The following is a 22,058-nucleotide window of genomic DNA, read 5'->3' on the forward strand; positions in this document are numbered from 1 at the left end:
AAGTTTAGAAAGCCCACATGACACAACATGAGAACACATGGGGCGAAGAATCCAGATCCAGTTTTAGCAATTCATCTACGGAAAATGTTCCCCAAACAGACGCACGTATTGTAATTAAGTCCCCCAGTATACAAATATATAAGCAGTCGGATTCTATCAGAACCAGGTTGTCTCTCTAAGTCCTGATGAATTCTGCTTCACATGATGGAGTGAGGTAGAAGTGGTCAGGAAAAGATAGGACCTGATTGTTTTGACAATTTGAGCGGACCAAAGAACAGGCTGAGCTAATGAGGGGATTGAGTGCAGGTGTGCAGCAGGTCAGGTGGCTGCAGGGCTAAAAAAGAAACAGGTGCAACTAGTAAGGCAATCAAAAAGGATGGGAAAACACACAAAAAGGAAGGTAACACAGCCACAAAATAAAACAGGAAAAGGACACACTAAAAACTATGACTTCAACCTAAAATAGAAAGCCTTTTTGCGTATAAATCCAAACTATGCTTGAAACAATAAAAGTTGTCATTATGAGAGTATGATAAAACATTTTTTTATTCTGACTATTGAAATTATTTTCCAAAATAAATGAAGACCGTTTATTCAGAAATCCACAGTATTTTTAGTTTTTTTGTCAAATTAATAATTTGTTTTATTAATAGCAATTTTGTTATATTTTTGCCTCGCTTTACTGGAGGCAATTTTTCCTTATTTTCAACTAGCTGCCCAAATGAATGCTTTTAGCTTAAATTACACTTGGTTGTTTTCATCTGTTGTTTTTTCTCTGTATCTTATTTCTCTGGGTATCTGTGGTAGACTTGCGCTCCTTTTTGAATTTTCTCCACCTTTTTACCACATACTCTGTCCATTTGAAATCCCACACTGCATTCTTATTTTTGTTCCCTCTCTCTTATATCCTCTAAATTCAATGCAACGACGAATTTCCAACCCATCAAACTATCATCTTTTCCCTCGGATCTCACCTTAAGATGTATTTTTCAGGCGAATGAGTGCGCTGCACCTCCTTCAGAGAATGCACCAGGCAGAGGTGGAGAAGAGACTTGAAACAGTTGAAAGAGAGGAGGTGAAAGCGACAGTGTGTTTGTGAGAGAGAGAGTGATGCCACCATGCAACACAAACAAGTGTCAGAGGGGGAGAGAGAGAGAGTGGGCTGAGAGTGTGTGGAGAGGCAGAGTGTGTGGAGAGGCAGAGTGTGTGTCGCTGCATTAAGCTGCTCAGAGATCCGTGGATGCTGACAGAAGCGCAGCTGCTGATGAGAAGAGGGAGACAGAAAAGACAAGATTTTCACACTCGAGAAGGGAGACAGAGGGGGAGAGCAGGTGCACTTTCCCGGTTCATCATCGCAGTGATCGGGATGGGAGGACAGCGGCTTTCCTGCTGCTACAGATAGACGGTGAGTTACCAACACACACCTGCCGCCTCCAAAGTTAATTATCAGATTCATGAAGGTCAACGAAAGGAAGTGTGTCATGTGATGAGAAACTGGAGAATTTTGGGGTCTTTTTTCATTTTTTCCCCTTATTTTCTATAATAGCTTTCGAAAAGGAGTCTCATTTTTAGGGTATTATTTCCTAACTTGTATTCAAAACGAATTATAATAAAAAGCCCGTTGATTTGTCGTTTATATATTCATTTCATTTCATCAGTGACAGCTCATAGAAGTCTAGTAATTTTGTAACTGATGTCAAAATAATACATTTGCTCGACTGCACTCATTATTCAGCTCCATGTAAGATTACAGTGATCTTTGAAGGACAGCAGGGGACAATACATGGTTTTTAATTCAGTTATTAATCACATATACATTAGAATTAAGGTTTCAGGTGTTGTTGAATACATGTTCATACGTGTATTTCAATTGATTCAAATGCAGGGGAAATCTATAGCTCTATATATTATTTATTACATTTTGATAGGATGAGTAATTGTGCTTTTCGCAATAATGGTCGTACACACAAACACAATTTAAAATGTTTGTGTTGTTACTGCACTTAAAATCATTTGCTTTCCTTAATAGAGACTCACACTAAAGTATGTATTAATATCCTTAAATGAATTAACGCCTGAAAATGTTATAAAATGTATACATGACCTGATCTATAATGCAATGAAATGTCCCGACTGATAGGGCATTAACCGTTCAAGTGTCTTTTAAACTGATGAGGTACGAATGATTCATGTAATGTTTTTTCTTCTTTCTATTTTAAGGGTGTATTGATATCAGGCCCGGCCCTGACCAATGTGCCGCCCTAGGCAAGATTTTAGCTTGCGCCCCAATCATGGCTCGTCACTTCCTCCCCGCAAGCACCCACCAATTCGCCTATACGCCCCCCACCAATTCGCCTAGCGCCCCCCCACCAATTCGACAGCGCCCCCCCACCTGTTCACCTATGCCCAGCGCCGGCCCTGATTGATATAAATGTATAATGCTGTTTAACCAACTGAAAACAACACTGAATCCATGTAGGGAAACTCTTTGCTGAACTTTATAACAGACAGTAATCGTTAAGTTGTTATTGGCTCAAATAAAATGTTGTGTTAAAATAGAATTATTTCAAAAAATAACATTAGAATGAAAAACTCTCATCAGCAAATCAGTCAAATGTTATACCATTGTTGGGTTGGATGGGTGGATGAAAAGTTGGTTTTATGGATGAATGGATGGATGGATGGTATTATGGATGGATGGATGGATGGATGGATGGATGGATGGATGGATGGATGGATGGATGGATGGATGGATGGATGGTATTATGGATGGATGGATGGATGGTATTATGGATGGATGGATGGATGGATAGATGGTATTATAGATGATTGACGGTTTTATGGATGGATGGTCTTATTGGTGGATGGATGGATGATGGATGGATGGATGGATGGATGGATGGATGGATGGATGGATGGATGGATGGATGATGGATGGATGGATGATGGATGGATGGATGATGGATGGATGGATGATGGATGGATGGATGGTATTATAGATGCATGGATGGTTTCATGGATGTGTGGACGGATGTTTTTCTAGATGGATGGATGGATGGATGGATGGACGGATGTTTTTATAGATGGATGGATGATATTATGGATGGATGGATAGTTTTATGGATGGATGGATGAACGGAAGGATGGATGGATGGATGGATGGATGATGGATGGATGGATGATGGATGGATGGATGGATGGATGGATGGATGGATGGATGGATGGATGGATGGATGGCCGTATGGATGGATGGATGGATGGATGGATGGATGGATGGATGGATGGATGGATTTTGTAAATATTCACTTATTTAGGTATTTTTAGGGAAAGGCTAATACAGACCGGCAATCCCTTCTTTATAGGAGTTATCATTTCCAGTTTATGTTCAAGGTGTATGGTCATTTTGGAGAAATAAGCAGGGTGGAAAAAACTGGAGGACTGCTGTTTTACTCTTGCCGGTACATCACTTCTTATCAGGCTGCATACAGTCACTGTACCTCCACCAATAAGATAGACTGTGTAGAATAAGAAGTGAAAACCAAGGCAAAAAAGGCTTATTGTTGTCAGCGGCTCTCATCTCATCTGTGTTATAACGGCTGCACAGTGAGAGCGATGTTCACAGTGACAAACCTCAAAGCTGAAGAAAACTTCATGAAAACTCAATCTTGAGCTGGAATGATCAAGTTAAAAGACTGGAAAATAAGCCAAACATCGTCTAGTTTCAGCTTCTTCTGTGATGATTTGTTTCAATAATGGTCACTTTGTCACCCCTTCCTAGTCGAAGATAATTGAATTTGCCAAATGATTGATCACTTAATTTAAGAAAACAATTACAATGTCATGTATAAATTAGTCTAAGTAGATCAAATGAAGGCTATTCTCAGTCAGTGCCAGGGCTTACATGCCTGTAGTGGGTTCACATGGGGTAACAGGATTCAACGCAATGCATTTCAATTAGCTTATTGATCAGCTGATCCCTTATATTGACTGACTTGTGTCGCTTTCAGTGATAGTTGTACAATATATGGAGCGCTGTAAAAATGTAAGGTAAAGCATCAACACAGCCCTTGAGCGTCAACCCTAGCGTTTTCAATGCAGTCGCTTCTTAGAGCCTGCGGAAGTGGGCGTGGTTAAATCTAAACCGACTAACACGTCCTGTCCACCCCATCAATGTCAATTTAATTCAACACCAAAATGGTTAGTACAGTACTACTAGATACATCGAACTAAGACATATGCCAATGTAATAGTTTCCCTAAGTCTCCAACACAGATAGCTGTAAATAACACATTCCCCATTGAAATGTATTCCACATTTTAGAGGACATTCTTTATTATCTGCAAAAGAAAATGCTGAATTTCAAGTAGATAGAAACACTTGTGTGTGTATTTCTATCTACTGCTGTCGTGTGAACGATAGGGGCTGGCTAGGATGGTGCTAATTCTCCAATCAGGGGCATTGCATAAAAAGACAAAGCGCAGAGGTGACACCATTAACAAAGCTCCCGTCACAGATCAGATGAAACCACGTTGCATTGTGTTTGTATTGACATTTCATCGTTTCAGCCAATTTCAAACCCTGGAGAACACAGAGATCACAGACATTGAAGTGCACAGGTTTTCATATTCACCAATGATCAAAGCTGGACTGCTGAGTGCTAATGGGGGGTGCTGCACTGGGGGGCCAGGACCCTTAGGCTGATGGAGGTTTTACTTTCTAATTTGATTCATTTCAAACATCCCTATTAAAGTGAACCTCTGAAGCATTCAGTGATGAAAGCTAAAATGATGAATGAGACTGAGGTTAAAGTGTACTGACTCATATTGAATTAGCCCAACGGACGACTAATGGATTACTTTAGAAAGGTTATTTGTCTGTTTTCTGAGGGCGGAGGGAAACATAAAGAAATGGTTATGAGAAGCTTTCCGCGTGTTCTATACTCACTCGGTACTTGAAGGGAATTTGTGTGTTTTTTATTTACCCTGCATCTGTAACCTACTCCTCGTCCTCCCAGTGTTCCCACAGAAATGATCAGAAGTAAGAAATACACAAAGAGCTCATTATATATATATTGGACTAACATTAAACACCAGGCATCAGCATTTCTACAGGGAGGGGATGAATGGGGGTCAATCCCTGACAAAACAAATAAGAAAGAATCTGGGGTTTCAATCAACTTTGGCGTGTATGTGAAATTTGGTTTTGCGAGTGAAATACGTTTTAACTTTGTGTTGTCAGATTTTAGTTGTATTATATTGCCTCTGCTTGGAATCTTAACACTGTATTGTTTTTCCCGAATGAAAAAGAGACTTCTCAATAAAAAATGCCATGCATGATAAAACTACAAATTGTGTTCTAACTTTAGCAACAACTTAATAATAATGCTAAAAGAGTTAAGAAAGGACAAACTCATTGTTTGTATTCAACAAGCTGCATGTCACTTTGAAAATTGACTTTAATTTGTTGCCAACACTCTTTTTAAATTGCTATTATTGAATTTGATTGAGGTGTTTGATTTTTTTCATTCAAAAAGATGCATCTTGGATTTCAGTAAGAAGAGTGTGGAAATGTCCATTCTACATTTGACCCATCGTAGTGTAAGGAGCAGTGGGCTGCCATATGTACGGTGCCCAGGGAGCAGTGTAGGGAGCGGTGCCATGCTCAGGGACACATCTGTAGGACTTGGTGTTTTGGGGACGTGAACCCGTGACCATCCAGATCCCGTCCCTATAATAATAATAATAATAATAATACATTTTATTTGTAAGCGCTTTTCAATCCCTCAAAGACACTTTACAGATGAAAAATAAGTAATTAAAATACATTTAAAAACACAGAAACACAAGAAAACGCAGAAAAGTAGATACATTGTAAATAGAACAGCACAATACAACAGTCAGACAGAACAAAAACAGAATTAGGAAAAGTGGTGGTTAAGAATTATCGCCACCGCTTGACCAACAATTTTCTTTAACACTTTGTTTGTAAGTTGTAAAAATACAGATGCAAAAGTCATCTTCAACAGAATAACACCAGTTGTTTATGCTTAGGCGAGATTATTCAGTTGGAAACTCTACGAAACGCAACAGTATTAACTTCTGTGATAAAAGGCTAAACCGAAACCTAAATTCTAATCCTAACACCATACCTGGTTTTGCAATTTGTATTCAATCCCAATTGTTGTATAGGGTTCTGGATACGTCCTTTAAAATCAATTACCCAGAAATTGTTAGCATGTACCCTCTACCACCATATTTAGCTACCTCCCAAACATCTTTTTTATTTCAGGCAGCAGGTCACACTCCCAAATACTTGGTTGCAGCTCGACAATGGCTTGAATCTCCTTTGTGTTCACACAGTAGGTTTGTCATCAATGGAACTCTGGAGAGGCGGCCTGTTTATTCTGCAGAGATAAAAGGACAAACATTTGGGTCATAATCTTCATTCAGTAAATATTGATGTTTTCACAAAGGGCTTCCATCCATTACACCTCAGGCTTTTGTTTTTCAAAGAAATATAACAAGCAGAGAAAAAGGTATTTGTTTGGTGAAGAGAGATTTTCACTGCGGTACATTTGAATGACAGCTTTGGAATGGTGTGCGATACCCTGAGGTGATCACAGTGCTAAAACTAAGTGTGACTTCTTCTATCACACTCAGCGTTTCCCCCCTCTCCTCCTCCCATCTGTTTCTGAAAAAGGTGTATGTGAGATCATTTAGAGGCCTCTGGAGGACAGACATGTGTTTTTAATTATGCTAACACATGTCTGTCTTTGTTAACCTGTGTCTTTTATGTTTAGCACCTCCAGGCCCAATTTACGGGAGAGGTGTGGAATTGTCCACTGACTCATCATAAAATTAATTACACATTCATTTTTTTTACCTCTTAAATTGATTCAGGAGCAGCTCAGGAGACTTTAGCCAGGCTCAGCAGTCTGCAATACTTAGGAAAAGATTTACTTTCACTGAAACCATTTCAAAATAATTGAAATCAGTAGATTTAAAGAAAACGTTTAATTGTCAAGAAAAACTGCATGTTTGGAAAAACAATTCTATATGCACCTTCTTCCCAACTGGGCACCTTACCACTATTTGAAGAAAGTAAACCCAAATCACAGTTTCTTAATTGCTGCTGGACCACCCCATTTATACTTGTGCATGCCTCTCTGTGTGTGTGGCAAGGGAAAGAGCAAACCACATGGAACATTTTATGGAAAAGCAGAATATTTCGTTAGACAGAAAGAAAAAATACATCCATCTTTTTACAATGAATTTCCCTTTTAAACTCGAAAAAAATATCTGAAGTTATTGGTATGGTGGACGACAGGTGCCAACGGCTCAAAACACTTCCACGAGGAGAAACGTGTTGCAATTTTTAAACTATGCAAATACGCAATCACTTCTAGAATTACATTCTGCAAAGAGTGTATTACTGATGACTTTTGTGTAGCATCATTTTTTATCACTAACTCTGCAGAAATATCAGGTGAACAACAATACAAAAATAAATGTTGATTTAGAATATGAATGTAATGATTAGTTTCGGTACAGCCCCACATTTATGTGAATGAGAGTTGCCCACCAATGGAGAAAAGCAGCTAGAGATACATGGCAATTATAGGGTTGTCAATTACGAGCATGTATCCCAGCATGAGAAAGGGGCCTTCCTCAGGCTAAACAAGCGATTTACGCCAAGTCTGTCATTTAAAGCTAGGGTATACAACTGGCGTCTCCAGTCTTCCTGTTAAAGTGTCCTTGGGCAAGATGCTGTAATTGCTACAGAAGGCGTAGCCATCATTCTGTGAGTGTGTGTGAATGAGTTTTGCATTCGGTAATGAGCAGTTTCGCACCTTGTATGGCAGCCTTGACATCAGTGTTTGAATGTATGTGAATGTGTAAGGCTTGAGTGTAAAAGGGTGATCAGAAACTCCAATGGCAGTATATGCTTTCCATTTACCAATTTACAATCATTTCATGGATAGCTCACCTGCCGACCTACCCACCCACAAGCACTCTGCTGGTGCACTTATTGGAATATGGTTTATATTTAATTTCACTTTGGGTTCAGCTTTTAACTGATCATTTGATCCTATTATTACAGATTTAGTTATTCAACATTAAGTAATATCTTGTTGTTTGTTATACATTCTGATCATAATTGTAAGTCCCTATTTAGAAAGTGACTGCAATACAATTGTGGTCTTTTCAAGAACTAATGGTAGTTCATTTGTGAGCATACAAAACATCTTCCTTTCTTATTGCCCGACCAAAATCTTTCAGCAGGCTAGACACATAAACTGTCGTTATGATTAAGTGGCAGGTGTGAGTATGTAACAGACATGTTGTAGTTTTGACGTTCATTATGTTAATTGTATGTGTTTTCCTTCCTTGGATATGTTTGAGGTCAAGGATGAGGATCATATAAACAAAAGAAATTATATTAATATAACAAAACAATTACGATACAATTTACACAAATGGGGCGATGCCTGTGAGCTATTTCAGGCAGTCAACTCGAGCACCAATGATACATTCGCACATAACGCCCGTCGCCACTCTTGCAACCAACCAAACATAGTCTCCTAAATCTGGCGCTCTATTTAAGCTGTCGGATCTGCCTACCTCTGCCTCGCTAATGCAGCTGCTGCTACTACTGCTGCTTCCACGCTGCTGCCGCGTTCACGTTGGCGATGCTCGCCTGCGCCACCACCACCACCCCAGCTTCCACCTGTAGGCTCGGAGGTTAGTTATCTAATCATCACTCAATGTTCTATGTAAATAAGTGGAGTGATGAGGCCGAGCCTAGACTCCAAACTATATACTGCTTCTAATAAACATATTAATGAAACACGTGAGTTGTCTTACTGAATTAAATACATACTCATATGTAGATAAGAAAGGGAATTATAAATCAAACTATATAATAAACTATTTACTGCCAGTATACAGCTCCCCAAGACACTACTAACATAGATATATGGCATATGGCTGCCTAATCGACATTGCCAGGAGTTCAATGTAAAGCCAGCCCACATTTCGATATGACGTCATATCGGCAGCAAATCTGGGTCAGCTCGTTTGTACCCCCGTTTTTAGAGATGGAAAAGAGAGAGGGTTGTATTTTTCTGACACTTTATGAGTCTCCTTACACACCAGGGACACATAGTTATGTATAAAAGATATCAAGAAGTGCATTTTGCATAATAGGGGACCTTCGATATCCACCACAACAAACTGAAAATAAGTCACCGACTTCGTAACACTGCAGATCCGATAACTTCACTTAGATCATGCAAGTGAATTTCATATCTATAAAGTAATAAAAGGGCGATGTTGTTTGTTTTTTTATAGATCCTTTACTTTGTTTCTCCGAAGTCGAAATAGAGTCGAAGGAACAAACCCCTGAAGGGTGTAGGAAATGAACAAAAAATATAAGTAAGAATACTGGAAGCCGTCTGAAACAATCACACAATACTTTTGTAACAGTGAGTGATTCAATCTTTACCGACCCTACATTTACATAATAGTGTTCTCCGTTCACAATCAGATACTCCTAAACCCCCCCCATACCAGAGTAACTGGAAGGCAGACCTGAAGCCTTTTCCATATTTAATCACACGCTGCACTCCAGACTGTAAGCTGCAGATATGTCATATGAAATGAGATGAAAATGGGCCCCAGCATGTCGAACTGACTGTCGCCGGAGAGTGAAGGGAATGCAAATGGAGCTGGGAAAATAGCTTTTCAAAGCGCTCTCTTCCTCACAAGTCATTTCTCTGCACTGAGCTACCGGCTACATGAATGGGGCCAATTTTGTTATTGCTCCTGAGAGCAATATAGTGTTTGAGTTTGATGGAATGCTCTTTTAGGTTCTTCAGATGTTCACTAGGGCAGCAGCAGCAGCAGCAGCAGGTTTCTGGGAGTTTTAAAAAAAAATTCCTTAAGAGAGGAAATCAATTAGCACTCAAAGCTAATGGAACCAAGGTAAATAAGCCTTGAGACATCAAGTATTGATACTGTGAGAACAAATAACCCTTTTCTCATCTCCTTGCTCTTTTACAAGCAGCCTGGCAACTTATAACACCCTTTATTCCCATGACAGGAAAAGATGGTCAGTAAAAGCAGTTATTGTCATGGTTGAGCAAAACATTTCTTTTTTAATATAAATCAATCCTGGCGCAGGGTAATACAAACCAAAAGTAACACAACTCTCCATGGGACAATGAAAAGACCACTTCCACAAATGACAAGCAAGAACCTGACGACAACTAACTGAGAACCAGAAGATAAATACATGCAAAACTAATCAGGAGGACAACAAGACACAGCCGGGGAGGGAAGGCAAAACACAACGGCCCCAGGTAAACACAATCAGGTAATCAAACAGGAGACAGGAAGGGACAGCAGACACAGCTGGGGGTAAACACTTCAATATAATGTAGGAAACCAAACAGATTGTGACCGTTATTTATGAACTCCATCATTTTCTGTAATGCTATTGTGTATGAGTTAAGCAAACAGTATACAACATGTTGGCTATATGGACCAGAAATCTCGGATACTCCCACTTCCATGTACAACTGGAACGCACCTAGCAGATGGATACTATGGCTACTTAGTAGATGGCCAATTCTAACCTAAAGTAGATTATTTATTTTAATACCAATATTTTTTATTTAAACTAATGTTTAAATGGACCAATGGAAGGACAAACCACTCTGCACTTATTATGACAGTCACTTTAGGATGTAATTTCATTATTTTTGTGTGGTTCTATTTTATTTGCGAGCACCAGAGACAAATTTCCGTTATATGTAAATGTAATGGACAATAAAGTATTCTGAATATCAAAATGTGAAGTGAGGAAAGCCCAAAAAACACATTCTTTCTTGTCTACTCTATAGATGTAATCCAAATCTGTTTCCAGCACTCCTATGTGTTAGGGAATTTTTGGCTTAGGTAGTTAACCTTTGATAGTTAGATTCAGGATCCATATTTGTCTGGCCTCTCTGATGAGGAATGTTGATTATACACTCTGAACTGGTTAAAACCTCGGACTGTAGTAGAGTTCTTCAGAATTGGTCGGGCAACCGCTGTGTCAACTTGTGGCTGCACCAAATGTCTTGTCAGTTCTCCGGCCGTTAACTTCAGAATAAACCTTCAGTGTTTGCCATCAAAGTTCCAGCTCTCCCGTGTCGCTCTGAGTTTCGTCTCCATTGCTCCAGAAGTTTCCATCACACTTTGTGCTGCCATGTAGAGATAGGATATCTGGACTCTATGTTCAGCTGACAGGACTTTTGTGGGTGTTCCCTCCTGCTTCAGTGATCAGTTGATCAGCGGTGATCCACAGCGTGAGACGGACTCTGTGACAAGCTGGCACACCCAGCTGAATATGCCAGATCCATCCATTCCTCCATATGACACACACAGAGAAGTGGCCCGGGTAATGTCGCCATTCCATGCCATGTCCTGTCAGAACCATTCAGAAGCAAAAACTTTATTTGGCCAAGTGTGCTATTGCCTTCAGGAAAACTGACTGAATGTTGAATAATAAATAGAATACTTGAAGGACAACAATGTATGACACGACTATAGAGAGTGTTGTTATAGCTGAATAATGTATAACCAGTGCACAGCAGTGGGAGGTGTGTTAACATGTTAATTCTTGCACATGTTATTACCTCCACTAAAGGTTTGATGTTTACAGTTTGTCTGTATGCCTGCTGTCTGTTTATCAGCAGGATTTTAAAAAACTCCCGCTATAAATTAATTTTAGGTCGTCGGGTGATGCATTAGGAAAGGAAAAAAAAACCTATTACATTTTTGAAAGCCATCCAAATTATATATAACAACAACTCAAAAACATGTATCAATGTTGTGTTTAACTCAACAAGTATTTTAGTGTCTTGAAACCCATAAACAGAACTCCAATTTAGCATTAAAGACATCTGATTAATTACAAAATAGCATCCTCAGCCACTTTGGGAGTTTCCTTGTTATGGCAGTGTTATTCTCATTGTTAAGTTTTATAGCATCCCTTTTCCAAGGCTTATGCTACATGTTCTCCTGAGTTATCTTGAGGAAAACAGGTTTGGAGGCCCATCATTTACATCTCCCGGTCTTCAATGTAATGTACTTTCACACCCATATTTCATAGCAATAAATGTTCAATAAATTGTTTTTAAACATGAGTTAAGATTTTCAAAGCACAAAAGGATTCAAACATTATAGAGTTACATGTTCATGGCAAAGGTTCATGGCTTGTGTTGAAACGCCTGCGTCCTTGAGACTGCTAATAATACAGAGCTACACAATAAGTTGTAAATCAAAACATATGATTGTATAATGTGGAAAGAAGGACTCAGTACTTTCACACTCTCATGTCTCAGACACTTGAATAAGCCAAACATAACTAAATGGACATTTCTATTACAGTAAAACCCATGTTATATTAAAATGTCCCCTCTTCAGTAGCAGCAGCATTTATGTCCAAATGAAAAGTCAAAGATACAACTAAAACCCAGTCAAGACGTCTGTAGCAGTGCTTACACCATTGCATGAATCGCCGCCCCGTTTGTGACACCTCACAAAGGTGTTATAGGCTGCCAAGTTTTCCCCTTCACATCATTACGAAAAAATGAGTTCTTGAAAATCTGTCAAAGTTTTAAGGAAGCTTCATTTACAGTCACCTTAAATGTCATTTTGGTGTGGACAAAGGGTTCGGGTTAGGGTTGCAAAACAAAAGAGGTAACATAGTTAAACAAGAAACCTGTAATTGCAGATTTAGGCCAGAACAGTTTTGAAAGTCTGTACCAACGAGAAAGGGCTCTGAGACGGCGTAGTAGATTCCCTCCAGTAATCACGTTTTTATGGGTAGGGGGTGTTGAGTGGAGGATACTATTAGATGCAGAATCACGGTGATGGTGGGGGTTTATCACGCTGGAGAGAGGAAAGGCAGAGAGGAATGAAAAATAATAACAGAGAGATAACTGTTGGATGACACTGCATTCAGACTGAGCTCCTCCGCTGATTCCTTGCTCTTCTCCATAATTCTGGGGTTTACCAGAAAACTCTGATTGAGGTTCGGTATTGATCTGCGGCAAAACATCTTCCCTGATTTCACGGTCACAGTAACAGAGCATGCTTGATTGCTGAGGTTTTTCTTGGATATGATTGTAAAATGTTGCAAATCATATTATTTGGAATGGAATAATGGTTTGACATATGATCTCCAACAAGCATGGCAAACACCAGACCTGCAGTACAGAAGTGGAGGCACAACATTAGGACTTTTTGACTGAATCTGATCAGTTCAACTACCAGACTTCTTTCTGCAGGTTGATATGACTGCACATAGTCTGTTGGTCCAAGCAGCTCCTTAGCAATGGGCTGCTAGCCAAAAAAACCTTGACATTGACCAATCAGCATTCAGTTTTCAAGTTTATTTTGTTAAAAAAAGGAACAAAAGCAAAAGATCTTTGGAGGGATCCCACATTTTTGCGCATCTATAGACTAACCAGCAAGATGCTTATTTATTTATTTATGAATTTTGAATGCCCATGTTTGTACTAGTGCTCTTCTTTTGAAATGTCTCTTACAATGTTTTGAGATTTGATGGAGCAGGGTGTACTTTAATTTTACTTTTATTAGAAATGTGTCTGTTGTCTGTTTGTTTTTAGGGTGTGTCAGGATGGATCCCTTGTCTTTTTATCTGCAAACTAAGTCTACCTAGAGGTACAAATAAAGAACCTAAACACCGGCATCTTATAAGTAATTATAGATCCTGGTCCATCGGTTCAGCCTGAATAATTTGTAAAAAATGGCTAAAGATACATAACTTTTTCTAAAAAGAAAGCATGATAATTTCCCTCAAAAGATGGACATAGTAGTTTTTAACGTACATTAATAAAATTGTACTTAATACACATTTTTAAGGCTATTTTTAGCAACGGGTTAATCAAAATGTGGTGCTCTAGTGGGGCAGCATGAACAATAATGAATGTGGGATTGAGTCTAAACTCTGTGTGTGTGTGTGTGTGTGTGTGTGTGTGTGTGTGTGTGTGTGTGTGTGTGTGTGTGTGTGTGTGTGTGTGTGTGTGTGTGTGTGTGTGTGTGTGTGTGTGTGTGTGTGTGTGTGTGTGTGTGTGTGTGTGTGTGTAATATAGGAAACCTCTGCAACAGTGTGGCTTTTCAGAATGTTTTCAGAGAACAATGGCTGTACGAAAGAAGATATGTCAAGCTTTGGATACACACACTAAACAAGATAATAGTATACGTGGTTAGTTTGCCTTGATACATAGATGTGTTGAATAAAGGAGAAATTCTAAGACTTAAAATTGAAAAGGTAACACTTTTACCTGATTTAATCAGTAGTTTGAAATGGCTTTGTAGGAAAGACTTGCCAAACAAATGCAGTGATGCATTCACTATCTCTACACTGGACCACAGTCTTGGAGAGACAAATGGACTCACAAACAGACCATATATTTCCTCCCGAATGCCTCTACGCTTATGGCACGAGAATTCAAAGGCTTCAAGGCTTTTATCTTTTCAGGCGAAGGGTATATTTTCTCTGTGAAATACATTTTTGAACCATGTTTCTGTTAAAAATAGAATCATCATGGATATCTTTTTTACAGCAGCAGCCTTGGTTGTATATTAATATAACGTATATGATATTCACACACACACACACACACACACACACACACACACACACACACACACACACACACACACACACACACACACACACACACACACACACACACACACACACACACACACACACACCATTAATGCAACTTCAAAAGGATGATTGCCTGCCATTAAAGCAGAAGGGAAGAGAATTTGAAGTGGAGCTAGCAGCCTTTAGAAGAGTGGAAGATTAATTAAGACTTTGGACTCTGTGTTCTTCCTCATCCATCATTGATGTTTTTCCACAGGGACTGTTTATTCTGCAGATTACCAGCTGTTACATCTGAACTGCTCATACATACAGGCCTTCTCAACTAAGTGTAACGCTTTTGTTAACCACCAAAGAGTCTACTGACATGATCTTTCGACACAAGTTCACTAGCTCTTTCAAATTAGATGAGCAATTTCCAACTATGCTAGCAAATAATAAAGTATCGTGTTTGGTCAGAGATGTTTCCAGGAAGCGTCTATCGTTCACAGTTGAGATTTAGCGACTGTAGCTGAAAATGCCAAGGTGATGCTCTGAAGTCTATGCTTTGGTATTGTAGAAGTGGTTAAATCTCAACTGGGTTGGAAAAATGCTTCCTGGAATGATTCGTCGTTTCCAACTTTGGGTATTCAACTTTGCATTTCAGAGAACTTCAACACTGTTGACCAGGTCAATCGAGGTTCCCTCTACTTTGTCTGTTTCAGAAGTAATCAAAATACGCTCTTGCCAGCTGGTCCTGTGTGTCAGCGGCCTCTCCCACCCTCCCCATGTAGAACCATTGAGGCCTTTTAGGAGTGGTAGGTGGCAGGGTTGGTTTTTTGAGGCTCATTTCCCAATTACTGTCACCCTGTTGTGTCTCCAGTGTTTGACGCTGCATGTGTGAACAGGGGGAATGTTTTTGATCTAACATGCTTCAGAAACATAATGACTTAATGATACATCTTGGCTGTGTTAAATTGTCAATGTTTCAAAGACTTTGCCAGAAAGACAGCAGCAAAGAAATGTTGATTACTAAGAACTCTCAGCAACAATTATTCATTACGACAGGATCAGACTTCTAAGAGCCTATTCATATGGGACACCATAAGAGGGAGCATGCTTGATTTATATGTAGTGTTAATACCATCCCACGGAAGAATAAAGTGACCTCTTACTTTGCAACAGGGCCATGTGGGTTAGGGCCAGAGATGTTTAAGTACACCATCTCAAATACTGAGAAAGATAATCAAAAGATCATCTAAATCCTTGACCATCTAAAGATCAGAGATATTATTAAAAACAAGTAAAGAATAACATGTGTACAGATGATCATCTAGTATCAAAAAGCTAGTTTAGAATAAAGACACCATGATACCACCAGGGTAGACCTTGAAGAACATGCTCTACCATCAAGAAATCAGCTTGGACCGGCAGAGATTTAACTAGCTCAAGCTCTAAAAGAAAACCATCACAAAGTTCAACTGCAAACGTTTCATGGGGAGCATAAGTTTAAATAATTAAACACTTGTGTCTAGTTTCTTTTTCAGTTTTTATTGTAGCTTTGTGTCTCAGACAATCACTTCCACTAGGCAAAACTGTACCCCATTGTAATTCCCCAGGGTGTCTTTCACCGAAAAGATTATTTCGCAGCTGCTCAAACAAAAGAAGCAAAAACAGCTATATAAATAATTGAGGGTCGAACGGAGATTGTCTTAACCATGCAAGTCAAAATGCATTCATTGACTGTTGGTGAATATGTGGATGCATGTTGTATACAAATTTCTAAAGCAGGCTTATGATGTTCATGTACACAACAGGAAATCAGTTATTTGCAGCAGGAATCTTCTGACCTGTACCAGAGAATCACTGCTTGGGGACATTTTTATAGAAATTGTGGTTTCATGGAAGTCATTTGCTAATAATGGATGAAGGTTTACCTTTTACTGTTGTAGGGAGACATTTTAGTTTTGCCGTAGTGTTTAGCCAAACAAATTCAATATAGACAGGATGTGGCGGTAATAGACGTCGTTACAGGTCTTTGCAGGGACTGATGCACAAAAAGCTGAGACAGCATGACAAAAGAACCTTTTATGTGTGAATCATGAGCAATAATAAACATGACTGATTTTAAATAAATACAAAATGGAAGAATGATATTAGTCTAGTTTCCAGTTTAGTGAACCTGGAAATGTTGAGTACCCCAACATTTTATGTTAGAAATGTGTAGTACTGGTCCCCAATACATAGGAACTGCTGAATGCTAACCAGCACATGTTGGGCAATTTGTACACTTAGCATAAGTTGCGTTAATTTAAATAAATGGCACGTAAACAACAGTAAAAAAATGACTAAAATTGCAATTCTAACCAGAAACTGGCCATATGTATACTCTCTGTGGGCTGGGGTTTCGCAACCATTGGATTTAGAAGCACAAGATAAAAATATCATCTCAGCTATGGAGAATTATAAAAATCTTCCAAATAAAAATATTGGCATCTTTTTTAGAAACTGACATTTTTTGTACTGAAATTGTCAGAAATGGACCCCTATAGCACGAAAAAATCACTCCAAAATTGTCCAAATAGGCCAAGCCATTTTTGCAACTATTGTCCACACAGGCTATAATGCTAATTAATGCAAATGACCGCAACTTATGCTAATTTAGCAAATTGCCCAACAAGAAAGAAATACCTACAAACACATACATGTCTTCATGCTTATATACCTTGTTAATCTCAGAAAAAAACGAATGCATAGCCCGCTATGTCATCTCAGGTATGACTGTTTTTACTTTGATGTTCTCTGCTCTGTGTCTATGCAGGCAAACTAAGTGACAGTTCTTTGTTTTTCTCTCATTTTCCTCAGGTCACAGAAAAACGAGAACAATGTTTCCTGAAAGGAAGCAACAGCAGAAACCTTCTGAGTTCATCACACTCTGCAAGGGTACTGCGACTCATCAAGATACATGATTGCAGGAGCCAAGCAACTCAACCTATAATTGGACACTTGAGGAGATTTGACCCTCTGAGAAAAAAACGCATTTCCATCCATGGATTGAGTGTTTTGTATGTGCTGTGTATCCAAGTGGTATGACATCTCTTTTGATCAGAACTCTACACTTACTTCAACCCTGAAGAGATGGGCAGTAAGATGTCTTTTCATTAAAATATAATGATACACGATTGCCATCAAAGAATCCTGCAAATCCGAGAGTACTTTGAGAACTGCATTTGCAGATCGATGATGTGAAGGTTATAATGCAGTTGCTGCATACCCTATTTTTTCTGTGATTGAATTGAAGGTGGTCTGGACTTACTAAGAATTTAAAACTCAAGGACTTGTGGATAGTGAGAAGACGGAAAAATGGACGTTTTCTTTCTTGGATAACTGGAGTTAGCTAGTATCATTAAAACTTAAAGCATCAAATACCACTAAAATTGATCATGGATTTCAATGGGAGCCAGGACTATGGGTCCTATCCAACAGGCCTGCCCTTTAACACAAGCATGGACTATGAGGACTACTACCAGGAGCCTGATGCCAGTAAAATCATCATTCCATCCATCTATGCTCTTGTCTGCTGCGTAGGTCTTACTGGCAATGCCATGGTCATCTACGTCATTCTGAAATATGCCAAAATGAAAACAGCTACTAACATTTATATCCTCAACTTGGCGATTGCTGACGAGTTGTTCATGTTAAGTGTTCCTTTTCTGGCCACATCGGCTGCCGTCCGCCATTGGCCCTTCGGGTCACTGATGTGTAGGTTGGTCCTGAGTGTAGATGGAATCAATATGTTTACATCAATCTTCTGTCTGACTGTGTTGAGTGTGGACCGTTACATAGCAGTGGTCCATCCTATAAAGGCTGCCCGCTACCGCAGACCCACTGTGGCCAAAGTAGTGAATGTGTGCGTATGGGGGCTGTCGCTTATAGTCATCCTACCCATCATTATCTTCGCAGACACTGTCCCCGCACAGGACGGTGGTGTGGACTGTAACTTCTTGTGGCCTGAATCGGCATGGTCAGAAGCATTTGTGGTCTATACCTTCCTGTTGGGGTTTCTACTGCCTGTCGGGGCCATTTGCTTGTGCTACTGTTTAATGGTGGCCAGGATGCGAGCGGTTGGGCTCAAAGCCGGCTGGCTTCAACGGCGGCGCTCGGAGAAGAAGATCACCCGGATGGTGCTGCTGGTCGTGGCGGTGTTCGTTCTCTGCTGGATGCCCTTCTACATCGTCCAATTGGTCAGCGTTTTCCACCGGCCCCCAGACCCTATGGTAACTCAGCTGTTTGTCATCCTCAGCTACGCTAATAGTGGCGCCAATCCTATCCTGTACGGCTTTGTTTCCGATAATTTCCGGCGTTCATTCCAACGCATAGTTTGTTTCCGGTGGCTGGAGTCTGGGCTGGATGCGGAACAAGTGGATTACTGTGCTGTGGCTTTGAAGAGACAAACAGCATGTAACCCTCTGGATTTTCCTAAGGACTGTATGGCTTCCGATATGGTGTTTCGCAATGGGACATATACCTCCCGTACAACCACAGTCTAACCAGAACAAGAGCTAAAACAAGTAGCTTTCACCTAAGGGAGTTTTACACTTGGGTTCTTACAGGGATGGATAATGAATTAAGATTAATATATCATCTAAATTACATATGATTGTATACATAATCACTGTAAAAACCGGCTGGAGTATGCAACTCTGCAGTTCCATCATTGACTAAAGGATCAGCAGTTGACTCAGCTGGCTGATGCGTTAAGAGAAAAACTGACATGGGAAAATATGTATACAACTGTTAAGATCTCACTTATTTTCTGTTTCCAAGTGAGCCAGAATGTAAAGCACAGGTGAATGTAAGCACAAAATGATATGCTTATTAACGTTTTGATATTGTTACATAACTCGTACAGCGTAGCTTCTGGTTGAATCCAAGCATTGTCAAGAGGGACTGCAATCCTTGTAAGAGTTGGAGTGTGACGCAGCTGCTATGTGTGTAGACAAAGTTTACAAATTGCCTCATATTAGCATTGGGATAAAACCCCAAAATATTGCCACATTGGCGCTTTTGCTTTTAGCTTGGACATCAAATCGTGAGTTACCATTTTGTCAACTCAGTATCGTCATGTTTAGGGTGAACTCTGCTGCTGCTGTATGGGGCATATAGTTTTAATTTGTACAGTTTCGTCAGTTGTCCTACTAAGATACATACAATTATTTTATTACTTGACAATAGGGGCAGTGGGTAAATACTGTGATTGGTCAACGTCCAAATGTGTTAACATCAGCTACCACAGCGAGCCTACCCTATACATACGTTTGAAATGTTGTAAACAAATTCTCAATGTGAAAAAACAGGTTAATTTTTCATACTGAAATTATACTATTTACACAGAAAACTCGACACTGCTGATCAAATCTTTCAAATGTAAAGCCTGCAACATTAATTCCAACATTCCATTCCTATCATACATTTTTCCATTGGTTTATCAAATTACAGAAACACTTTTCATCGCAGTTTAACGTAGGTTGACGTTACATACATTTTTAAAACAGTAGGTTTTCCTCCATTTTTAACAACTTTGGATACCTTCAAATTGGGGTTTGTTTTTTGCCTTACGCATACAATTTGTACCATTTTCAAACATCAATATATCTGGATTCTATAACTTTCAATATTTCCTTTGATAGGCAGGGATTTGGGTTATAACTGTCATAGCTGTTTTTGGAAGTACAGTGTTGCAATAGAAATGTAGTGGTTTACAAGTTCAACATCGGTTATCATAAGCTTGCTTGGTGAATTTAATATATGCTAACCAAAGATTGTGTATTCAGCTATAGTTAAATGTTTCAATTTATTTTTACAGTATCATAAAGCTGTTTAAAATAAATGTATATCATCTGAAATGAACATGATCTTTATTATCAGTTTACTATAGGAAAGCTTTCATAATACATTTACTACAAAATAAACCTAATGGATCAAACATAAGCTGTGAGGAAATGTGGGTGCTGTTGGGCATTATATAAAATCAGGAGTTATGTGTTCATCTAAATATCTTATCTATTTGCCTTTATAAAAGCACTTTCCAAGGAATGGAGACGCTATGAGACGCATAATGTTTAACTTTCACCACATGTTGTTTAAGTCTCTCTTTCAAACTTCTAAATGTAATTGATCTTGTTTATCTTATATGTAGTTGTTCTACGGATTTTTCACAACACAAATTTAAATTCAAAATTGTTGATGGATTGATATATTTTGTGAAAAAAACCAACTGTTACCAAGTTTTATTTCACAGTGTGCTAATGTGCTAGTTGTACTTTTCCGTAACACATTAAACTGTGACATGCTGTGTAGGGCTGGTGTTAGCCCTAAAGATCACCCAGACAGAAGAAATGTTTCCCCAGAGCTTTCAAATGATGTTTCATTCTTTTTGTGTATGTTTCTGTATTTGCTGTATCTGTATGTAATGTAAATTATTTGTCCGTGGATGTGTTTGAATTTGAAGTTTGTCTTTGCAAACTGAGCCGGAGCTGTTCTGCTGTAGTGACACAAAATGACAGAAATGGCGGGGGGGAAAAAAAATATGTATGTGTTCAGTTCAGAAGAGTATTTTCAACAGTGACTTCACTATGTCATTTTGTGTTTTGCAAATTAGTTTCTCAAAAAACATTTTATTTCACAATAAAATCTAAATTTAACTTCTAACATGAACACAAGTGCATCGCATCAAAACATCATGTCTACAAACAAATGACTATCAACATATCCTGTCTTAAGATATCCTCAGACCTTCATCAGGTATAAAGACGGGGGGATTACTAACACAGTTAGTACATAACAATAAGGTTTTACAATATATCGTGCTAACTTCCTTGTAGAACAGGTGTTCTGTGGCGAGGGTGAGACCTGGCGATATTCTGCACCATTTTAGCAATAGAGATTCCGTGGTTCAGAGCGTCACGCCCACACCTCCGTCCGCCACTCACCAAGAACCTAGCCGTCATTCACATATATTTGAAGATTGGAGGTTAGTGAGGTTGAATAACGTGAGTGGGAACATCAAACCAGACAGGTAATGAATTCGTGTGTCTAGAGTCACACATTATCGTTAATGGACCTGCATTTGTATGGCGCCTTTCCAGCCTTCCGACCACTCAACACTTTTACCAGCCAGCATCGAACCCATTCATCCACTAATGGAAGGGATGCCATAAAAGGTGCCAAACTGCTCATTATCTAATCTAATGCTCATTCACACACACCCTCACTGACGGCCATGCCTTTGGAAGCAACCAGTGGTAGACCAAGGGCACTTTGACATCCACCGCATACCCTTAATCCCTTTGCATCACATTGCGAAAGAATTTCTCATTGTGACCTTTTGTGTT

At 39.3% G+C, this 22,058-nt stretch overlaps 1 protein-coding gene across 1 annotated transcript; it reads left to right on the plus strand.

Annotated features, from left to right (window-relative positions):
* Positions 1 to 1,202: 1,202 nt before the first annotated feature.
* Positions 1,203 to 21,380, plus strand: sstr1b (somatostatin receptor 1b). The gene is made up of 2 exons (XM_063900756.1): positions 1,203 to 1,405; positions 17,530 to 21,380. The coding sequence occupies exon 2, from the start codon at positions 18,108 to 18,110 to the stop codon at positions 19,212 to 19,214; it is 1,107 nt and encodes a 368-aa protein (XP_063756826.1). The 5' UTR covers positions 1,203 to 1,405; positions 17,530 to 18,107; the 3' UTR covers positions 19,215 to 21,380.
* The last annotated feature ends 678 nt before the right edge of the window (positions 21,381 to 22,058 follow it).

This window comes from Eleginops maclovinus, chromosome 14 (genome assembly GCF_036324505.1).
Source record: "Eleginops maclovinus isolate JMC-PN-2008 ecotype Puerto Natales chromosome 14, JC_Emac_rtc_rv5, whole genome shotgun sequence".
Taxonomy (NCBI): domain Eukaryota; kingdom Metazoa; phylum Chordata; class Actinopteri; order Perciformes; family Eleginopidae; genus Eleginops; species Eleginops maclovinus.